This window comes from Trichoplusia ni, chromosome 2 (assembly GCF_003590095.1).
Source record: "Trichoplusia ni isolate ovarian cell line Hi5 chromosome 2, tn1, whole genome shotgun sequence".
Taxonomy (NCBI): Eukaryota; Metazoa; Arthropoda; class Insecta; order Lepidoptera; family Noctuidae; genus Trichoplusia; species Trichoplusia ni.
Window position 1 is genome coordinate 13,019,001 of NC_039479.1, and position 19,814 is coordinate 13,038,814.

Sequence of the window (19,814 nt, forward strand, 5' to 3'; positions counted from 1 at the left end):
TTTTCTGTGTAAAAACGGTCAATTTTGGCTGTCTGTTTTATTCTATTGTTTATGGTCTATCCATTTGTTCCACAACTAAGGGACTGTAAAAGTCACTTGTTCCTCAAAAAGTCCATATTCGATGAAGCTCTCGATAAAGCAATGCCTTTTTAGGGTTCCGTACGTCTAAATACAAAAACGGAACCCTTATAGGATCACTCGTGTGTTTGTCCGTCCGTCGCTTACAGTCAATTATCTTCGAATCTTTTAGACCGATTAAGTTGAAATTTGGTACACATATCAATTCCTACGACCTAAACACAGAGGTGTGACGTGAGCAGATGAAATCTGTATATGGGGGGTCATTTTTGGGGGGGAAGGGGAAAATTAAAAAAAAATCTGAAAACTGCATCGTGTGGCATATCAAATAAAAGGTCTTGTTGAGATTATCTTAAATGTATTTTTTTGTAATTTTAAAATTTTCAAGTTTCCAAGTTATTCAAGAAAATAGACGAAAATTGACCATTCCCCCCCCCTTATCTCCGAAACTACTGAACCTAAAATTTTGAAAAAAATACAGAAATTAGTTTTATCCTTATAGATTATAGGAAAACCTATAAGAAGTCCATGATATTAAAATAACATGGTAAATCACTCAATATTGTGCATACCAACTTACATTTGCAGGTGGAATGTGTGGGAGAACATATATTTAACTCCAAAAACATAATTGGTAACATCGTACGGAACCCTCTTCACGCGAGTTTAACTCGCACTTGTCCTCTTTTTTTTTGAGGTCTGACATGATATCTCTTTCAAGGCAGGATGATTCCAGGAATTTTGTTAACACTGACTTAATGGGGCTCCAGATAAGTTTTTGCCGAATTCCTACTGCTGAAGCCTTGCAACGTTTGCTGTATTTTCGATCTAATCTATCCATTTATCCTTTTATTAACATTTTTAATGGCACGCACTACAAGTTCAATGTCATAAACAAATATTTTACACAAAATTATAACAAAATGGACTATATTTCACATGTTATCGGATTGAGCAGCAATGATAACAATTTAATCAAAGACTGCTGATAAGACCACGTTGAAATGTTATCTTTTACACCAATTGGTAAGAATTTTATATTTGAAATACCTACGTACAACACAAAACAAATACCACATACTCACATTCTCCTTTTCCCTTAATTAATATGTTTATTGCACATATATACCTATTGACATAGACATTGATACGCAGGCAAAAAATATAGATCTGCATTTGTTAGGAGAGTCCCTGTTGGGCACCACAAAATATCATGTCCTGCAAGTGAAATTTATATAGACTACATTTGACAGATTAACATTGGGCACCCTTTTTTTCGTACCCACGTCGTATTTGCTTAACAGCAATCCGCTCTAACGCTTAAGACTGCTACTACAATTTTGTCAACAAAGGCTCGGTTTTTTGCGAGGAATAACTTTGTCTTGTTGATGAGGCTGTCACAAAAAACAACCACTAAGCAAAATAGGTTTATTTTGCAGGACAACCCCCATCCGCTAGCAAAAATAGAATCCAGAAGGTAAGTATGGCGAGTCTAACTAAGTTAAGGGAGCCATCAAAATGTAATAATTACATCACATACTTGTTTTTCGGTTAAACTTTCCTGGACTGGCTTTTGGAAGTAAGAGGCAAATTAATCTGAGCAAGAGTATACCATCAAGGGGTATACTTATGCAGGTCTCGAATAAGTTACAGAGTTCAACCATTTTTGATCTCATTTTTTACAAATACCATCTTACAGCAGAACTGTCAGTGGCACAACAAAATACGACAGGCAACAATGGCAAAACGGAGTCCGGTTGACAGCTATGCTTCCAAAATATTTTAATGTATAGAGTTATGAGCCTCTGGTATCAGCGTTGGCTAGGAAATCATATCAGGCCCATACAGAAATGAATTGGCAAAAGTTACCTTATCAGCTATGTAATCGTTATCTAGATGTTTTATCTTTGGATTTGTATTAAATTGGACGAACTTTGTGACAGTGTGTTATATCTCGTTGGGACATTGCGTTTTATGTGAAGCTGTTATATTTATTTCTGCATTTAAGTGTAAACAATTTATTGTTTGGAAGAGGTTTAAAACTCTTTGTGAATCCTTGTGAACGATTGAGTGTTTTATTGTTTTAATAATCTAGAATGTAAGTACTTATAATTACGATTTATTTAACTGTGTAATGTTTATCTGCATAGTTCCTACCAAGTGATATATAAAAAATACCTGTATTATTATAACATTTTCCGAAGTTTCGATAAATAACAGTACATTTGCAATAATTGGGAGAGAAGTAGGTTTTTTTACTATGATTTGAAGCTATATTTGACAAAAAACATGAAATCCTTTTAAAAACATGCTACTATATGCAGAAGTCGATAAGATATCGCTTTCGTAACCCTAACATTCACATGTCCACATCCAATAAACAATTTATTGCTTTGATAACTTTCGCAACAACAATCCACGTCACCAATCACTGAGTCACACCGATAATAAAAGTTTAAGCAGATACGCAATAATAAATTCTTGTAGTAAATTAGCTCGATGATTCAAAAACAAGAATTTGTTGACAAACACGACGAGACTGAGAATATTAATGTTATTAACAAAGTGATGCGAATGCCCTAATGACAGAGAGGTCTGGTCATGCTGGATGATATGAACGAATTCACATTTATGGATACGATATGAATGACACAGGAGTAGTAGCTTAACTGGCTCAAACTTTCTTTATCGATGCTTTCAAGACAAAGTGAATTATTCTAATACAAGAAATAGGCAGACAAGGATCTTTTCCAGCTAACTCAAGGCTGGTCATAGGATTCTGTTCAGTGAAAACCTCCCATCAGTTTTCTTGCTTCACAACCTTTTGTCTTTTATTTTCCAGTAACCATGACCAGTAACTTCCCTGACGCACCACCGCCCTACTCAGTTGAGCCACCTCCACAAGGCATCTCAGTGGTACAACTTCAGCCTCCGCCTGCCTCGAACATACCCATTGCGGTACCCATCAATGCGCCGATGGGACCACAACCAGCGATCTTAGTCTGCAGTTCATGTCAACAGCAAATATTGACAAGGACCGAAGTTAAAAACACAACTAAGACTCACTTGTGGGCTCTATGTTGCTGTGTCTTTTTGTGAGTATTCAATTGTTTTTTCAGTGTTGTATTTTTAAAGTAAGACTTGGTCTTAAAACATTCCCCCATTATCCCAGAACGTGGTTGAAAAAGTCATGCTGATTTTCAAGTAAGGTACTAATAGTAAGGTATTTCATATACCTACTGAAAGATTCGAATCTATCAGACTTATTTTGCCATCCACTGAAAATAAAAAAGTTCTCTGGAACCTTTCATCCTTCAGATGTATGTTTTTAGAGGACTAATATTGATTTTAGTCACTAATATTTACTTTTTATGTTTTTCAGATGTTGGCCCTGTGCTTGCCTACCTTACTGCATGCCTGGCTGCAAGGATGTGACGCACTACTGTCCAAACTGCGACGCATACATTGGAGCCCACAAGAATTAAGATTTTTCCCTTAAATGTTGGTATCATTTATCGGGAATCCCTGCAATTCGAACTTTTAATCAACTTTGGAATGATAAAAGTTGAGGCAAAGAAGGAAGTGTTACGAGAAGCGTGTTTTAAATTTCCTGATTTGGGATAAAAGCAAATCAGCTTAATTCGTGCATGCTATACTGAATATTATTTGTCTGATGTATCTGTTAACAAGCTTTAATTAATGTTAATGGTAATAAATAATTTAGCTAATGTTTTAACCCTGAAGTTTGATTTGTGTTCCTTAAAATATCAATGTATTTACTTAAGATTCGAGGATCACACATACTCTTGTCCTATGTCGGGAGCGACCCGCGAGACCTCGCGCTTTTTTGGGGTGCTGACCAGATCTACTCCAATATCTAATCCTCATTATTAGTTATATTTTATCCTTTATTATTGTGTATAAATATTACTGAACGGAAACTGAACCACAATTAGATGATATTTAATTTTTATCATTGTTTTTTTATCAATTAACATTTTATCTATTGATAAATTAGTTGTATAGCTTAAATTAGATGTATTATATGTGATTGGCCTGTTTTATCATTTTATTTATCTTCCGACCATAAATCGAACAACATGGAGCATAAGATAGAAGGTAGACATGTTATAATGTAATGTGTTAATTATATTTAATTGTTTTCTTTATAAATAAATAATAAAATAAAAAGTATAGGTCTTAGATTTGTGGCCTAGCGGTGAGCGGTCTTTTCTGCTATACCGAAGGTAGTTTTTTTCGAGCAAGATTCCCATTTAGGAAAAATTTTTGAATCGTGATGTCCACAATCTATTGTTCTATTACTAGTTATCATTTATCTATTAAGTGTGTGGGTATGTATTTAGAAAAAAAAAGCTTTAGAAATCCACTCCTTTTTCTCAAATTAGTTACCCACCAAATTCCGACTTTAATATAAGTATATGTAGTTTTAAATAAATAAGGAATACATACGTTTTTAAAATGATATACATCAGGTTAGTAGATATTGTGCCTATAGAAATAGTTCACTCATGCGGCGTAGCTATTCAGTCTCAGGTGTTTATTGCAGGCGCTACAAAACTACTAAAATTGTTCACAACAATGATTGAAAAAGAAGCTCAGTCTTTCTATAGCTTAGACCGTATTTTGTTTAGTGATCATTTAAATTGAAAGATTAGCATTGAATATTGAATAGCTAAAGTGTGACACTATGTCATTTTAAGTCATTAATTTTGGCGTCCTTGAGAGTTGTATGGCTGTTCTATCTCTTAATTTTGTAAAATAATAGAATATCCCACTAATAACTCAGATGCAAACAAAACTTGGTATTCAGATAGTTTAAAAAAATAAGATTAACACAAAGGACAGGTATCATTTTTGATTTGTATCTGGCGGGCTCGCAGTCAATAGCTAGTACTGGAATAAAACAATACACTAGCAGTACCAGTGTTGTGGCTAGAATCGCCTTTCGCCGTCGTGCTATTAACAATCTTTGAGATTTATTTATTATTATTGGTCTATCGAATATAAAGATTATATTTTTACAACTTGACATAGCTCGAAAACAAACATACGGAAACATAATACATACATAATAATAAGTATATTTGACGATATAAATGAGAACAAGAATAAGAAGTGTGTATATTTTCATTCACAATGTAATTCTTTTTCGTTTCTCTCATGAATAACCAGCTGTTTCGATTGAATAAAATTAAAAATTGGCCCATTTCCAAAATATAGTTGTGTGACTAAACTAGATATGACTAAAAAGAGGACGTAGTTATGAAAGTGAACCAGTAAGTGGGTAATTAAGTATTTCTGGATATTGTTTTTTTTTGACGTCTATGATCACTTCTTGTACCATTATTTCTGATATGGACGGCTTGATGGATACAACTGTATAAATGGTTATGGGATTATCAGTAGCTTCATAAAAATAAGAATACCGGTCAGGTGCGAGTTGAGAGTTACGAACACCTAGGCTAAAATGGAGCATATCGGTTGGGTGATATTCTTATAACCTTAACAATCGTTGTTTAACCTGACTCTTAATTTTAGTATTTTTTTTTATAGCGGCAGCAGAAATACATATCTGTTGAAATGTCATCTGTCTTGTTGTCACTATTGATGAGATACAGCCTGGTGACGGAGCAACAGTTATACAGACGAATATCTGGACCCGATCTGGTACGAGGTAACCCTTGAGTAGGGAAAACTAAAAAAAATGTTGTGGCAGCGTTGTAGCTATGGGCGACAGACGCCGTCAATATCGTGGGTGAAATAGTTTTATTGCTATCAAATTTCACAATTAACAAGATTGCTTGTACTTAATCTAAGACTTTGCACGCATAATCTAAGAATTTAAATTCGCAAGTCCAATGTTCAACGGTGAATCATTTTCAAAATGTTATTCGCTTCCGATAAGACAAGGATTTTGTTCCATCTTATCTTTACATCCGTTTGTAAAGCCTTGTTTTGCTAAAACACTTTGCTCTTGATTTTAATTGATAAAAATAAAATGATGTCATATTTATTGAGTGGGTCTTAGAATGTGTGATTCATGAAACAAAAATATGTCGTACTTAGAATCAGTATTTTGAATAATATGTTAGATAACGTATCATTAAGAATTTGTTCAGGCGATCGATTTGAATAGATAATAATTCCGATAAGACATCATTTAAAATTTAAAAACCAAAGAAGTGGTTGGCCAATAAAACAAGGTAGAGGACTGCACAATGCAGTCGTGCGTAGCTATAGACCACTGCCGCCATGCCATGGAGGAAACAAGGTGTTATATGTATGTATACTGCGCGTTGCTTTTGTTTCCGTTACGGTACCAGTCGGATCGAGTTCTCGTTCGAATCGAAATCATCAGTCGGATCGAGTTGGTTAGAGTGTTATTACATTTGAAATTATCTTTAGTGAAGCTAAGAGCATCTTGATGAATTCTTAAACATTCTATTTAAGGGAGCTTTCATGGCATACCCACTCGAGTATTTTTGATTACATTCAGTTATTCTTCCTCACTTCCATCTCCCATTAGTTTTGCACAACACTTGCACATAATTCGCCTTTATTGTAAATTTAATTAAACTGTAACAGCTCAAGCCGTTCGGGAGCTATGATGCCACAGATAGAGAGATTTTTACACCGGGGATTTAAAAACAACGCTCTCTAGCGTTTTTAATATTTCGGAGACAGACACGTAGTCTTTCCCAGTAATCTCTTGAGGTCGAAGATACAGTTCTATTGGTTGCAAGTGGTTGTGGAAAATCACAATGGGTTCAAGATAAGATAACCTGCTTCGAATGAAATGATGTACACAGATGATTCAAATGCTTTAGTTGATTCGATGTTTATTGTATCTTGTCACCGTTGGTTGACTGATAAAATAACTCTGAATCATCTTAAATGGATATTTAGTGAATAGAATAACAAAAACCATTACAATACATAGGCATTAACTCAGTTGAATGGTGTCCTTGGCCTTGCGCGCGCCTCTGGGTGCTTTTTCTTGCCTCACTTAGCTGTCATTCAACGAGGAAGTCCATTGCTTTAATGTTGTACACTACGTTCCGAGTGAATCATAAACATTGTGGACAAATACTTAAGATTTCGGGCAAACAAGCTGTTTAGTTTTAATTTTACTTACTCCGTTGCTAGAGGCTGTACTGAAACTTGAATTGTTTGTATGCATATTAATATACCTACAGCAATTTCACAGAATGAGTTATGATAGAATACTTAGATGTTAAACAATTTTTTGAATCTAGGCCGACACGAATATTTGTTTTTATTGCGGTTATTTAAAATACCAAATGATGTTTCCAGGTTGGAATTGGGGTCCAGACATGGCGATGTCATGATTTTTTTAGTATCTAATCATTGTTAAGTTTATGTAATACCTCGAACATGATCCAATAAAATTAATTTAATCTATTAGTTACACACTTAGTAATTACTTCAATTATTATTTTAAATCATGAAATTAACTGGAAATGTGTACAGAAAGTTCAAATAAAAATGAAATTGAAACTAATTAAAAAATGTAAGGGCGAAATTCTCAAAAGTAAGTATGACTCAAACAATTTACAATGCAAACAAATCTAGGTTAGCGATAACTTTTATTAAACCTTCAACTGCTAATTAATACAAATTATAAAAGTAAGGTTAACAACCTCTACACAAACAAACGAATAGCTTCGTGTTTTAAATATCGATGACGTGATAAATGTTTAACATGAAAAGATTTTAAACATGAATGCTGTTTCTATTATTATTTACTATACTCATAGATTTAAATTGTGTAATTTAATTCAATTTTTAAAAGAAAAGATTTGTAATCATTGTGATCAGAATTAATAAAATCTAAACTGATTTTATTTGTGTACAATAATGTTATAAATTACTATGGAAATATTCTTTGTTAATTAAAACAGATGGGTACATAGTAATGTCGTGTTGTTTTAGCCTTGATGACCAATAACCACCTAAATGAGTATATAACAAGGTTACGAGTTCAAGCAAAAAAAACAAGTTTTATTTATTTATTCATAACAATTTTTACATCGAACCGAATATTGAACACAATTTTGATAACTTACATAATTCATGCCACTTATTTATTATGAGGGAGAGAGAGAGAAAGATGAAAATAATAATTCAAAATTATCTTGATACAAAAAATATATTTTGTTCAATTAGAAGTAATAATCAGATTCAAATTCGTTTGAAATTGTTAGCCTTCAGCAGACATGACGAATATTGTCGGGGCAGTGTTAATATGAGGTGTTTGCCCTGCAAGTCAGGTACACGCAGACATCGACTCAACTTGTTGTTGAGAATACATTGGTCATGCTATTCTTCTTTAGTTATTACTAAACTTAGTATGTCATGATTACAATCATACAATTTTTGTTAAGAAACATGGAAACGAATTCAAGGGCGCGAGAAAGTAAAAACCTTTTCGCTGATTGGTTGCCAACGAGAGCCCGTCCATAATCGCTGAACGCAAGATTATTGCTGTTAAGGAAAAGAGACAAAACATACGTTGTGTATTGCGTTGTCTCACTTTAATTACTGCTTCTTACTTTTAGTGCTGGTGGTAGGACGTCGGTACTCGTGCGCTGTTGCATAAAATCACTTCGGCGAGCACTTGTTGCATAAGACATGGCGGCCGGCTTTCAACTGTTTAGTCGGCTTTCGACGTCTACGTAAATAAGTAAATGAAATGAAGTTGTCAATTGTAATTGTTCATCCTATACATTAAGTTTGTTATTGTTCAACCTATTTAATGTTCACCAGCTAAACTTAGCTTAGGCTAAGGGTCCGATTATCTTCAATTGATTGTATCTTGATCCATTTTACACAAGATAAATTGAATTTGCTTGCTAATTCTCGCTTGTGGATTAACGAGTTAATAGAGCACAAATAGTCCAGTTAATCCTTGAATACCAATTTAAAGACAATTAAATTATTATTTCCTTTTCCATTATCCTTTTACAATCAGACCGAACAGTTTAGATTACTCAGCAAACCATTCAAGGAACAGTGATAGTGACGATAACATATGATAAGTGCGCCTGCACTGATACGTCAAGAGTCATGTGACGTAACGATGACTCACTGCTAGTATACTAATGAATTGAATGTTCACCATGCTTGACTGCCATACTCTCTAACTCAGTTGCGTGTTCATACGACCAGTGGATAGACGTGCTATTTTGTTTTAATTAATTTTGTTGTGTAAACGAATTTAAAGGTAAGAGTTGTGTCAATTTATAGTTATATCTTCATTTGTTTTCGCAGGTGTGTACTTTATTGTTTCAATACGGTATTAGGTATACGGTTTTAAGAGAATTGCACATCATATGTTGTTGTTCGGAATACAGTTTTTTTAAGAAACTTCTTAAGCGTGTCGAATTATACTATGCTATAGAATAAGTGTAGTTTCGATTGATTTGCGATGTTTAGATAAGAAACTGCTTTCCAGTAAATGTGTTGTTTATGTTTTATTTGGCATTTGGTGGTATGATTTTAATGAGAACTTGTCGTCAAGTTGTTATATTGAGTAACTACTCTCATAACGATACTGGCATTATTTAAAATACTAGCTGCAGTTTAATATAAGTTATTTAGTTATTTTCGCCTAATATTAAAACTTCAACCAGTTTCAATTCGCTGATGATACTCATGCTGTCTCTCTCATTTTAAGTTGAAGAGTTGAAATAGAAAGATATTGACAAATACCTTAAATTTACTTAATGATTCAGTATCAATAGGTTTTGTTAAGTTTCATCATCTAGGTAGAGTTTTCCTCAAGTTAAATATTGCGCAAACAAAGTTATTAAAATGTAAAAAAAGTATAACACACGAAGATGCATTATGGGCAGACATAATTATGGTATAATAATATCCAACCAGTTATTATGTGTGTTAATATATGTTATATTGTTGGTATATCATATCAACAGATAGTTATCAGTAAATAATAGAGGAGTGCCTAATTGATACAATACCTATGGAAAGTTTTGAGAGAGACCTTTACTTAGCAGTGGGATACAATGGTCAAAAGTGGGCTTGACAAAACATACCAGCCATTGCTTTCGATTTACAATTCTTCGGTGATTATCGTTAAAAGAAAAGTCTTAAATCTGAAAATGACATTTTGCTTCCTTTAGTCACGTGACTTAGACCTGTCAAATTTATACATTCGAACATTTTATGTTAATGTTGATTGGGTTTGAAGGGTTGATTGAAAGAACGTAAAGAAGAACGAAAAGGACACTCATGGCTAAGTTATACCACTAAATACGAGGTAAAAGATCGTGAATGTCCTTTTTGTTTTATTATTTTGTAGCCACACCTATTGACGTAAGCGTGCATGTGTACTTTGAGCCATTATTTAAATAATTAAAACGACGGTGCTGTTAAATAATGCTGAAATTGCCATTCATTTTTATATAGCTAGAATGAAAACAACTCACTTAATTGACTTTACCTAATTGTTGACTAGCAATTACGGTTTATAAGATACAAATGGTAGTAATTAGTTTTCACTTCTTTTGTATGGAAACCTCGAAACGGTAGAATATCTTTTTCCAAATCCATTGATACAATAGTCTTCGTAAAGGTTTTCTCAAGGCTTGCTTGTTCGTTTACTAAAACGTACTTTATTTTCATCATTTCTTACGTCGATTATCGTAACAAAGTAATAATATAGTTATGCTCAATGTTGATTTGTTCTATTATTAACAATGTATTAGAATATAATGTTGTTTATATCGACAGGGGAATAAGCCAAATTAGGCGAAAAAATGAAAGAAAAATTGGCAGAAAATAAATCATTAGGTGACAAATTAACTTGAGTGTATCCCTACATTTATTCGTTAATTAACAAATTTATGTAGAAGTCATACGTCTATATTTGTTTTTATTTTGTTGTTATTATTACTGCAACATTACATACATCATCTGCAAAACTCTAATAAACGTCAGGTCACGTCAAACAAAACGTCTATTAAATTAATTGTTTTGTTTATTTAAAACATGTAATTTGATCACAAACCTTGGGTTTAATAAAAAATCAAATTACATGGTCTACACACCCAGTGTCAGAATAAGCGTTAATGTTTGTCCTATGAGGGGAACGAACCCACGATACGTAGTGGTTGTGGACTCGCCGTGGTGATCTACGCCTCTTGGCTATTCGGGCAGTCGATGTGTGGTAGCTACCGTTACCTATCAGGAAAGCTCGAATAAATAGATGTGTAAATATTATACATTTTCTAATATTAATTATCTATTATTTTGTCCTCATTATAATTGAACGTTATTGATTCGTAATCTCAGAAACTTGTTATTCAAAGTGGCACAACTAATTAAGTTTTGCTACTTTTAGCTCTTTAATAGTTCTAATTATAAACAATTAAGATAACCTAACTTTATCTGGTCTATTAAAATGAAGATGTTCTCCTTCAACACGTCCTTGTAGGTAAACAGGTTTAGAAACAAGATTAGAGACTATAAATAAAATTTATTTGGGTTTATTGCAAGAAAACATTGCAGTGATTTTAGGCTCCCATAGATGCTTTATCCCATAGGTTTTTTTATCACTTTTTATTGTAAAGAAACGACTCCTGAAGTAAAGTCAAGCCAAATAAGTCAACTTATCTGTTTGTCAATCAACCTTTTCTTTGACGGCTTTATACAACTAGCCCGAGAGCATTCCTTGTCTGTTCGTCAGCATACCTCTAACCTCTATGACAAAAGCTCTGAACAATTCCTTATGTAATGACATAGTAATAACATCACTATATAAAAAATAATGTTCCGAACTTATTTAATTCTTTATGTACATTAATTAGGTATCATCTTAGACTACTCTGGTCCACTGCTGAACATAGAATTCAGCCAACTTTTGCCACAACACCATGAGGACACATTTCAGAGGAATCACTATTTCCTTTCTTATTTACCACTTTGCCAGTCTTCCTATATCTTCCTGTTTTTCTAGATGCTCCATATTTCCGTGAAATATATTAATTTCTCTTCTTCGCTTACTTACCGTATTCTCGGGAAACTATAAGCAATAAACACTTCATACTCAGAAATCTGTTTCTGGAAAACCCACTCATGTTTCCATGTGTGCAAACATCAAGGAAAACCTATTTACCAATAAAAACTAGACAATATATACTTCACAACCTTATCAGAATTTCGCATAAATCTTATATTGAACTAATTTCAATGTAATATTAAACTGTCATGGCATTTTATAACGATAACACGTTTATCTAAATTGATATCTGTTTAAGACTTTCAAGTCATTGTTCCATCCATTACTTCATAAGCAGCTGTGTTAGAAACACTATTGTGAACAATCACAGCGATGGAGATAGATACTTTTTTGGATGATATGATGCCGTTATCATTTGTGTATCTCTGTGTGTGGAGTTTTAATGGGAGTGGTTAAGTTTTTTTTTGCTATTTTTGAATAGCTTTGGATAATTTGTGTTCGCTATTGTGTCAGAGCTATTTTTAGATCAAGTTTTGGTTGTATTCTGAGTTTGGTACTCGGAATTTTTAGAATGAGGAAAAATTTATCTAAACTAAAATACTTCTTTGGTTGATAAGTTGTCGACATTATTTGTGAATCTCTGTGTGGAGTTTTAATGGAAGTGGTCAAGTTTTTTTTTGCTATATTTGAATAGCTTTGGATAATCTGTTCGCTATTGTGTCAGAGCTATTTTTAGATAACGTTTTGGATGTATTCTGAGTTGGGTACTTGGAATTTTTAGAATGAGGAAAAATGTATCATAAACTAACTAAAATACAAAAACAAACCAAAAATACGTTTGGGAGCGAACAGTTGGGATAAAATACATATTTTTATACCCTATTGATACTGTAGACTCTACCGCCAGCTCAATGTATGCTGCCTCTTTTTCATGCATTACCACAGCGTATTGTAAATAGCTTTTCTTCTTTCCAGACAAACAAGATGAATATCGTAGCAGTAGGACCCGAGCCCTCTCAGATCACCTGCCCTTCCTGCAGGGCGACCATCGTCACGAGGGTTGAGAGGAAAGCCACGACAAAGACACACGTTATCGCCGTCCTTCTCTGTCTGTTCCTGTAAGTAAACCTACTCGTGTTATTATAGATACTGTTTGTAGTACCTACTGACAGGCTCCCAATACCAAAGTATGTACCAAGATAGGGTAAACTGCAGAATTAAATTAACATCTAAAGCTGTTTTCTGGTAAAAGGTACAAAGGACAATTGTTTTAGAGTATAATGGAATGTGTTACTTAAAATAATAAATAAATAAATGCGGACAACATCACATACATTGTTCTGAACCCAAAGTAAGTTGCGAAAGCACTTGTGTTATGGAATTCAGATACAACGAAGGTACCACAAACACCCAGACCCGAGACAATGTAGAAAATGTGAATATTTACATTGACCCGACCGGGGATCGAACCCGGGACCTCAGAGCTAGCGGCACCTTGAAACCGGTATGTACCTACGCCACTCGACCAATCTTTTATTGGTGTCAAATAATAAAGACAGTATATGTTTTGCCTGGAAAAGAAGAGTTAATTTAATCCTATAAGCACATAAGTTTTCTTGCAATTAAGTATTTAAGATCTAGACGTGATGTTCAAGAGATAAATGGAAAATAAAAATAAAAAGTTGTCTTTTTCGATTATACAGATAAAATTAGATCATTGGATTAAAAGTCTATGCATCCGCGACCTTGTGTTTAATGACCTAGTAAAAAGTTTACAAGTGTTAGCGCCGATTAAAAAATAAAACCTTGTGTTTCGAAGAACGTTTTTCGAAAAGTCGTGTAATGTGTCTTTTCAAAATATTTGCGAGCTTCGATGGGCGTTAGCTAAAAAACCTTACAACGTCTAGACGGCCAGTTTTTTCTAATATAAAAAGACTAGCTGTTGCCCGCGACTTCGTCCCCATGGCGTGGGTAGAAGATTTAAGTTCTGCCCTGTTTTTTTCACATTTTCCATTGCATCTTCGCTCCTATTAGTCGCAGCGTGATGGTTTATAGTCTAAAGCCTTCCTCGATGAATAGTCTATTCAACACAAAAATAATTTTTCAATTTGGACCAGTAGTTCCTGAGATTAGCGCGTTCAAACAAACAAACAAACTCTTCAGCTTTATATATTAGTATAGAAGTATAGATTAGTATAGATATAGAAGTATAGATAGATAGATATAGATGAACAAAAACTTAAACAATTAAATAACGCTATAAATTAATACAAGTGTTCTTTAAAAACGTCTATAGTGAACTTCTTGACATGTTGTACAGATTTCAGTTAATGTTGCTCATGCGCATCTAAACTCCGTATGTTTAGATAAATAATTTTGTTTAAAAGGACAGGACCGTATTTTTTTATGTAACTTTACTCGAGTATAATAAGTTATCTCCTAACGAAATATATATAGTGACTTTTTAGTAAAAAAAGAAGAAGAAGTAACAAGGCTCGGACAGCGCCCGCAACAGAGCTGTGTTTCTAAAAAACTACGAATTGCATCATGATATTGAATAAAAATTGCGTTTTAAATTTATTTAAATCTCATAAATACCTATTTTTTTATCATGAACGTGTTCTAGTCATTGGATACATGAACTGGGCTGCTTTTCATCCATGAATGCATGTCTCAAAGTAGGTTACAATTTAACAAGTCAACAATACGAACTACTTTACAAAGATTGTCGTGATATTACTTGCCTCGCTTTGTAGCCATGACTATAGTTAATTTACTCCTCTTGCAAGTACATTATTTTGTAATTTGCATTCAATAATACTCTCCTTGAGAAATTCTAACTAAAAATTGCAAATGCGAATGTAAGATTGTTTGCAACGCTTTCACGTCTAAAGCGCTTGACTGATTTTGATAAAGTGTGATATAGAGATAGCTAGAATTAATAGCGGGGTAGGCTAGTTTTAGCTGACTGACGGATACACTGCAAAATCTTAGTAGATAGGATCAGAGCAACATAAGAAGTAAAAATGTAATAATGATTCACAAGTCCATGTTAGACTAGTTTTTGTAGATTCATTAATTATGTGTTTTTTTCCTCATACTTAATCTGTATTATGTAGTTTCCTTGTAAGTTTATGCTAACATATTTCTCGCATATTATGATTACATTAACTTTACCTGATAACTGTGTTTTCCATGAGCTAACGTTATTATTTGCTGTAGTTCGTGTTGTTACCATAATTATGTAATCTTAGATTATATAGAATAGAAGCTTAACGTCGCGGTGGCATTGCATGGATTTGTATGCATGAGTTGCGGGTTCGAACCATTGCAGGCAAAGTACCAATAAAACTTTTTGAAAGTTCAATGAACTTAACTAGTTAAAGATACTACTGACATAAGGCGAAAAAAAATGATGAAAAAATAGGCACAGGCCCGGCAGTGATATTATATATATTCAGACTGGTATTTTCTACTACATATTATCGAAATCGGTCGAGATATTTTCAAATTATCAAGGGTGGAAGGGTAGAAAATAATCAAACATTGCTTTCGGGGGCTCTCAAATCAAATTTTCAGTTCAAAGTTCACAGCATCACCTAGCCATCTGTATTTAAAAAAATCCTAATTGTAAGCTCTTGAATCTTCAAACTCTTACCGAAGTACAAAAGCTTGCTTTACTGTCAAAGTGTGAGGTGACGTACCTCACATGTTTGTCCATAATAGACGCCATTTGTTCTTGTTACAACCGCCAGGCCAGCCTTGAAACGACAGTAACTATCTGATTGTTGACACGACACGTTGGGGGTAGCTAAATATTGATTTTCAATTTTATGTGGGTATTGTAACTAGAAATGTTTTTGGTATGTTGCTTTTTGATTGATCTAACCTCCGGTTTTAAAAGAAGGAATTTGAAGGTATTGTCAGGATTTAGCGTAAAGAAGTGATATACATGTGAAATTGTTCGTTCTAATTGTGTCGGCATCTACTATTTTAGTAAGCACGTGTCAAGTTATGACAACAAAACAACTACGCGCCGTAAAAAGGCATTTCTCCTATTGCTAAAAAATAAGATTTAAAAATAACGATTTGTTGAATAACTCTTTACCTACGTATTTATCGGGTTAGCGGGGTTAGCCTGACTTAACCCAATCATGAGCTCACGCAGTGACGCGGTCAACTCTTATGCGATACTTACACATAAATTAGTCATATATAATAAAAAACCTTACTATTTGAGGTAAAAAGGTGCAATATACGTTCATAATTTTACCTACCTTATTAGTCAATAGTCCAGCAGACGTTAAATATTACTATACCCACAAATTAGTTTGTGACATATTTATGTACCTTCATTAATTTAATGAGAATGTCTTGAGTTTAGTACCCAATATGTCATAGAATTATTATTCTCGTCAACTATCCACGACATTGCTGTCAAAGTTGTCATATTTATGGTCGTTGCATTCGGTTATTAAAAGTTAACATTTATAATGTCATTCTATTTACATTTGGGCCTTGAATTAATCAGCAATATGAAGAACGAAAGTGCTTATTTTATAATTCCTAGTAATTAATTCATTAAGGAAATTACTTTTGCCGTAATTGATTTTGTGTCTGGGGGTTTTAATAAATATTCTAGTGACATGCACATGGATACCTAGACTCAGAACAAGCGTTCGTAGACCACTCAAATGCTTGTAAAACGCGGGGATCGAACCTGCAACTTCTCGAGCACAGTGGGTTTGGCGTGGTAAACCGAACCACTCGGCAACACGTGCAAAAAATGGGTTTAAAAGGAACACGTTTCTTAACTAATTAAATTATTTCGTGACCGATTCTCCAGGAACATACTGCCCCACGATCTTAATACGAATGGCTATTCAAATATTATCTAACAAATTGCATTGAATGTTCACGTTTTTAGGTTTATTTGATTCATGCCAACATTAAACTGTACGTAATTCCACGCTCGCTATACCACAATACTGTCCGATAAATATTATGTTCTCAATAAATATGAAAGTAGGTTTAGGTGAAACGTGATTGTTTGAAATATTATTTCACCGAACATGTGTCAGTTAGGTAAAACGTTTCCCACTAGGTAAAAATGATATAGATCCAAGCTTTCTTTTTTGTCATGCTAAACGATTTAGACTACAGGAAAATGATATATACTATTCTTTTTTTTGCGTTTTCTACTGCGTACCCAAATTTAAAAAACGGTCCTCTGTAACTACGGCTTTTTGCTTTGCGCTGTTTGTAACTAGGCTGGTGTGTTAACTATCTACCTGTTACGTTATATGGTAAAACGTAATAGGTAGATAGTTAACATTATTACGGACGATGTACTGTTGCCGTCACTACAACAACAAAAAAAAAATAGCCGAGTACAATCGGGTAGTATTTTGACTATAGACTTTCGCGTTTCAGAAGGCACAACTGTGGGTCCCGGGTGATATTCATACATCTTTGACAGTATCGGAAGCTAGCTAGTCTGACAACCAGTCTCAATAAGGGGTAACGTGTTGCCTAGGGAACTGGGTTGAGGAGGTCAGATAGGCAGTCGCTCCTTGTAAAACACTGGTACTTACCTGAATCTGGTTAGACTGGAAGCCGACCTCAACATGGAGGGGAAAGGGGCTGCTGATGACTTAGACTACAATAATAACACGCTTTTTCTTTATTACAGGTGCTGGCCATGCGTATGCGTGCCGTATTGCGTGGACTCATGCCAGAACGCTGACCACTATTGTCCTAACTGCAGTTCCTACCTCGGCACGTACCAACGATAGTCACACCTCCTAAATTCCTAAACCTATTTTAATAATAATAATCTCTAAGACACGTATTTTGTAAGCATTGTATTATTACTTTTTTTTACTGATGTATTTGAACTTTCGAAACCAGTATGATGAACCACGTTGCACTTACCCTTTTGTCATTTGAATATAGAATAGGGTTATAATGCTGTCTTGTATAAGTATACACGTTTTTATCGATGTTAAGTGTTACATCACTATTATCTAATATGTCAACGTTGTGCGTATACCTAAATTGTAACGGAAACATTCAATTATTCTTCAAAAGAAAGTAACCTTGATTTATCACGCTAGGAATTTCGAATTTGATAAGTACCTATCTATGAAACTACAAAATATGGAATTAATTTGTCATCAACTTTGTTACATATGATTGAATTCAATGTGTACATCATTTTATAATAGTTAGGTACTATTATGTATCTTATCATTCAAATAACCTTATATTACGATTATAATAGATTGTGTCCGTTGTAATTTAAGGAAATGATTTTCCTCAACACCTGCTTCGTTTGGTGAAAAAATGCGCTATCTATCGGTATAGTTTATTCCGTAGTATTTTTAACTAGCTGTTGCCCGCGACTTCGTCTGCGTGATTTTCAAGATGTGAAAAACTATGAAGTTTAATAATAACGATCATCGCAAAAATGTAATGCAATATTGAAAATGAAACACTTTTTTTTAAATTTTAAGCTTGCTTTTTTTTTTCTAAATTATAATGAATCTTGAGCGGCCCAAAGACTATCAAATGTTTGAATCAAACACATTTCATCGTTTACGATACTATCCTGGTGTCAAATATTTCACAGCTGTTTTAATGACTTTTTCTTATTTAATCCCAAAAAGAGGGGCTTATAACTTTGACATATCTGCCTGCCTGCCCGTCTGTCTGTGACATCATAGCTTCCGAACGGATTGTACAATTTTAATTTAAACGTGAATTATGTGCGAGTTTTCGTTAAGACATGTTTGACAAATCGAGCCGTTTAAAAATGGGGGGGGGGGGTGCAAGTATGGTAAGGTATAACTCAGTCTTAGCACTTCTGCTAAAAATGTTTTACTTTCGAGGGTTTCCATTTTCTAGTTGGGTGGGTTATGATTTTCGAGCACGTCTGTTCTTTGGCCGGCCTACACCTGAAATTGTTAGACGGATTATGAGGTATCATAAAATTATTATTGTACTGTAACCAAAGAGGTAAACCAGAACCATATTACTGAGGCCCCGGTGTCCGTTCGTCTGTCTGTCACCTGGCTGTTTCTCAGGAACAGTGATAGCCAGACAGTTGTTATTTTCACACACGATGTTTTCTGACGATATAAATAAGATGTCAAATTATTTTTGTGGACGGAGCTGGTGAAGTGAGAGTCGGGCTCGGTAACTGTGGATGTTACATAGTGTCATAAGATATAAGATTTTGCAAAATTGCGCCCAGATAAACGGTTTCCTGAAACACGTTATGTTTGATTGTCCTCTTAATATTAAAACTGATCTTCCTCACAAACATTTGGAATATTTCCAAAATAAAAAAGTTGTTAAACGTGTTATCTTGGCCCCCTGGTGTTTTGATCATGATTTGCCTTTAAATTGCTGATAAATAAATAGCGTGAAAAAAAAATATCAGACACCCCTTTTTTTTAAATTGACAATGACAAAAATCTAAAGTATAGGATATGTCTAATTTGTGATGTTACGACAAAGCAAAATATGAACATAAAAGTGACTTCATACGCATGAGTTCTATTTACTGTACCAATTTACAAAGAAAAAATACGTATTTTATTCGTTAACCTACCTGACGATTATTGAAGTAAAATACCGTCATCCCTACTGCATAAATGGAACTTAAATAAAGACTACATGAGGTTGGTTATGAGGTTACGCTGTCGATACT

General features: G+C 34.0%; 2 protein-coding genes across 3 annotated transcripts; both read left to right on the forward strand.

Moving 5' to 3' along the window:
• Nucleotides 1-2,028: 2,028 nt before the first annotated feature.
• LOC113507791 (lipopolysaccharide-induced tumor necrosis factor-alpha factor homolog) lies at nucleotides 2,029-3,814 on the forward strand. Its single transcript, XM_026890718.1, has 3 exons — nucleotides 2,029-2,176; nucleotides 2,921-3,173; nucleotides 3,461-3,814. The coding sequence occupies exons 2-3, from the start codon at nucleotides 2,926-2,928 to the stop codon at nucleotides 3,561-3,563; spliced, it is 351 nt and encodes a 116-aa protein (XP_026746519.1). The 5' UTR covers nucleotides 2,029-2,176; nucleotides 2,921-2,925; the 3' UTR covers nucleotides 3,564-3,814.
• Nucleotides 3,815-9,248: 5,434 nt separating this feature from the next.
• On the forward strand, nucleotides 9,249-18,258 carry LOC113507800 (lipopolysaccharide-induced tumor necrosis factor-alpha factor homolog). Of its 2 annotated transcripts, none has more exons than XM_026890735.1 (3): nucleotides 9,249-9,343; nucleotides 13,076-13,218; nucleotides 17,793-18,258. In XM_026890735.1, exons 2-3 carry the CDS (start codon nucleotides 13,085-13,087, stop codon nucleotides 17,893-17,895), a joined length of 237 nt encoding a protein of 78 aa, XP_026746536.1. In that variant the 5' UTR covers nucleotides 9,249-9,343; nucleotides 13,076-13,084; the 3' UTR covers nucleotides 17,896-18,258. The 2 variants fall into 2 exon arrangements, with proteins under 2 accessions (XP_026746536.1, XP_026746530.1); XM_026890729.1 differs by lacking the exon at nucleotides 9,249-9,343 and adding an exon at nucleotides 12,458-12,478.
• The last annotated feature ends 1,556 nt before the right edge of the window (nucleotides 18,259-19,814 follow it).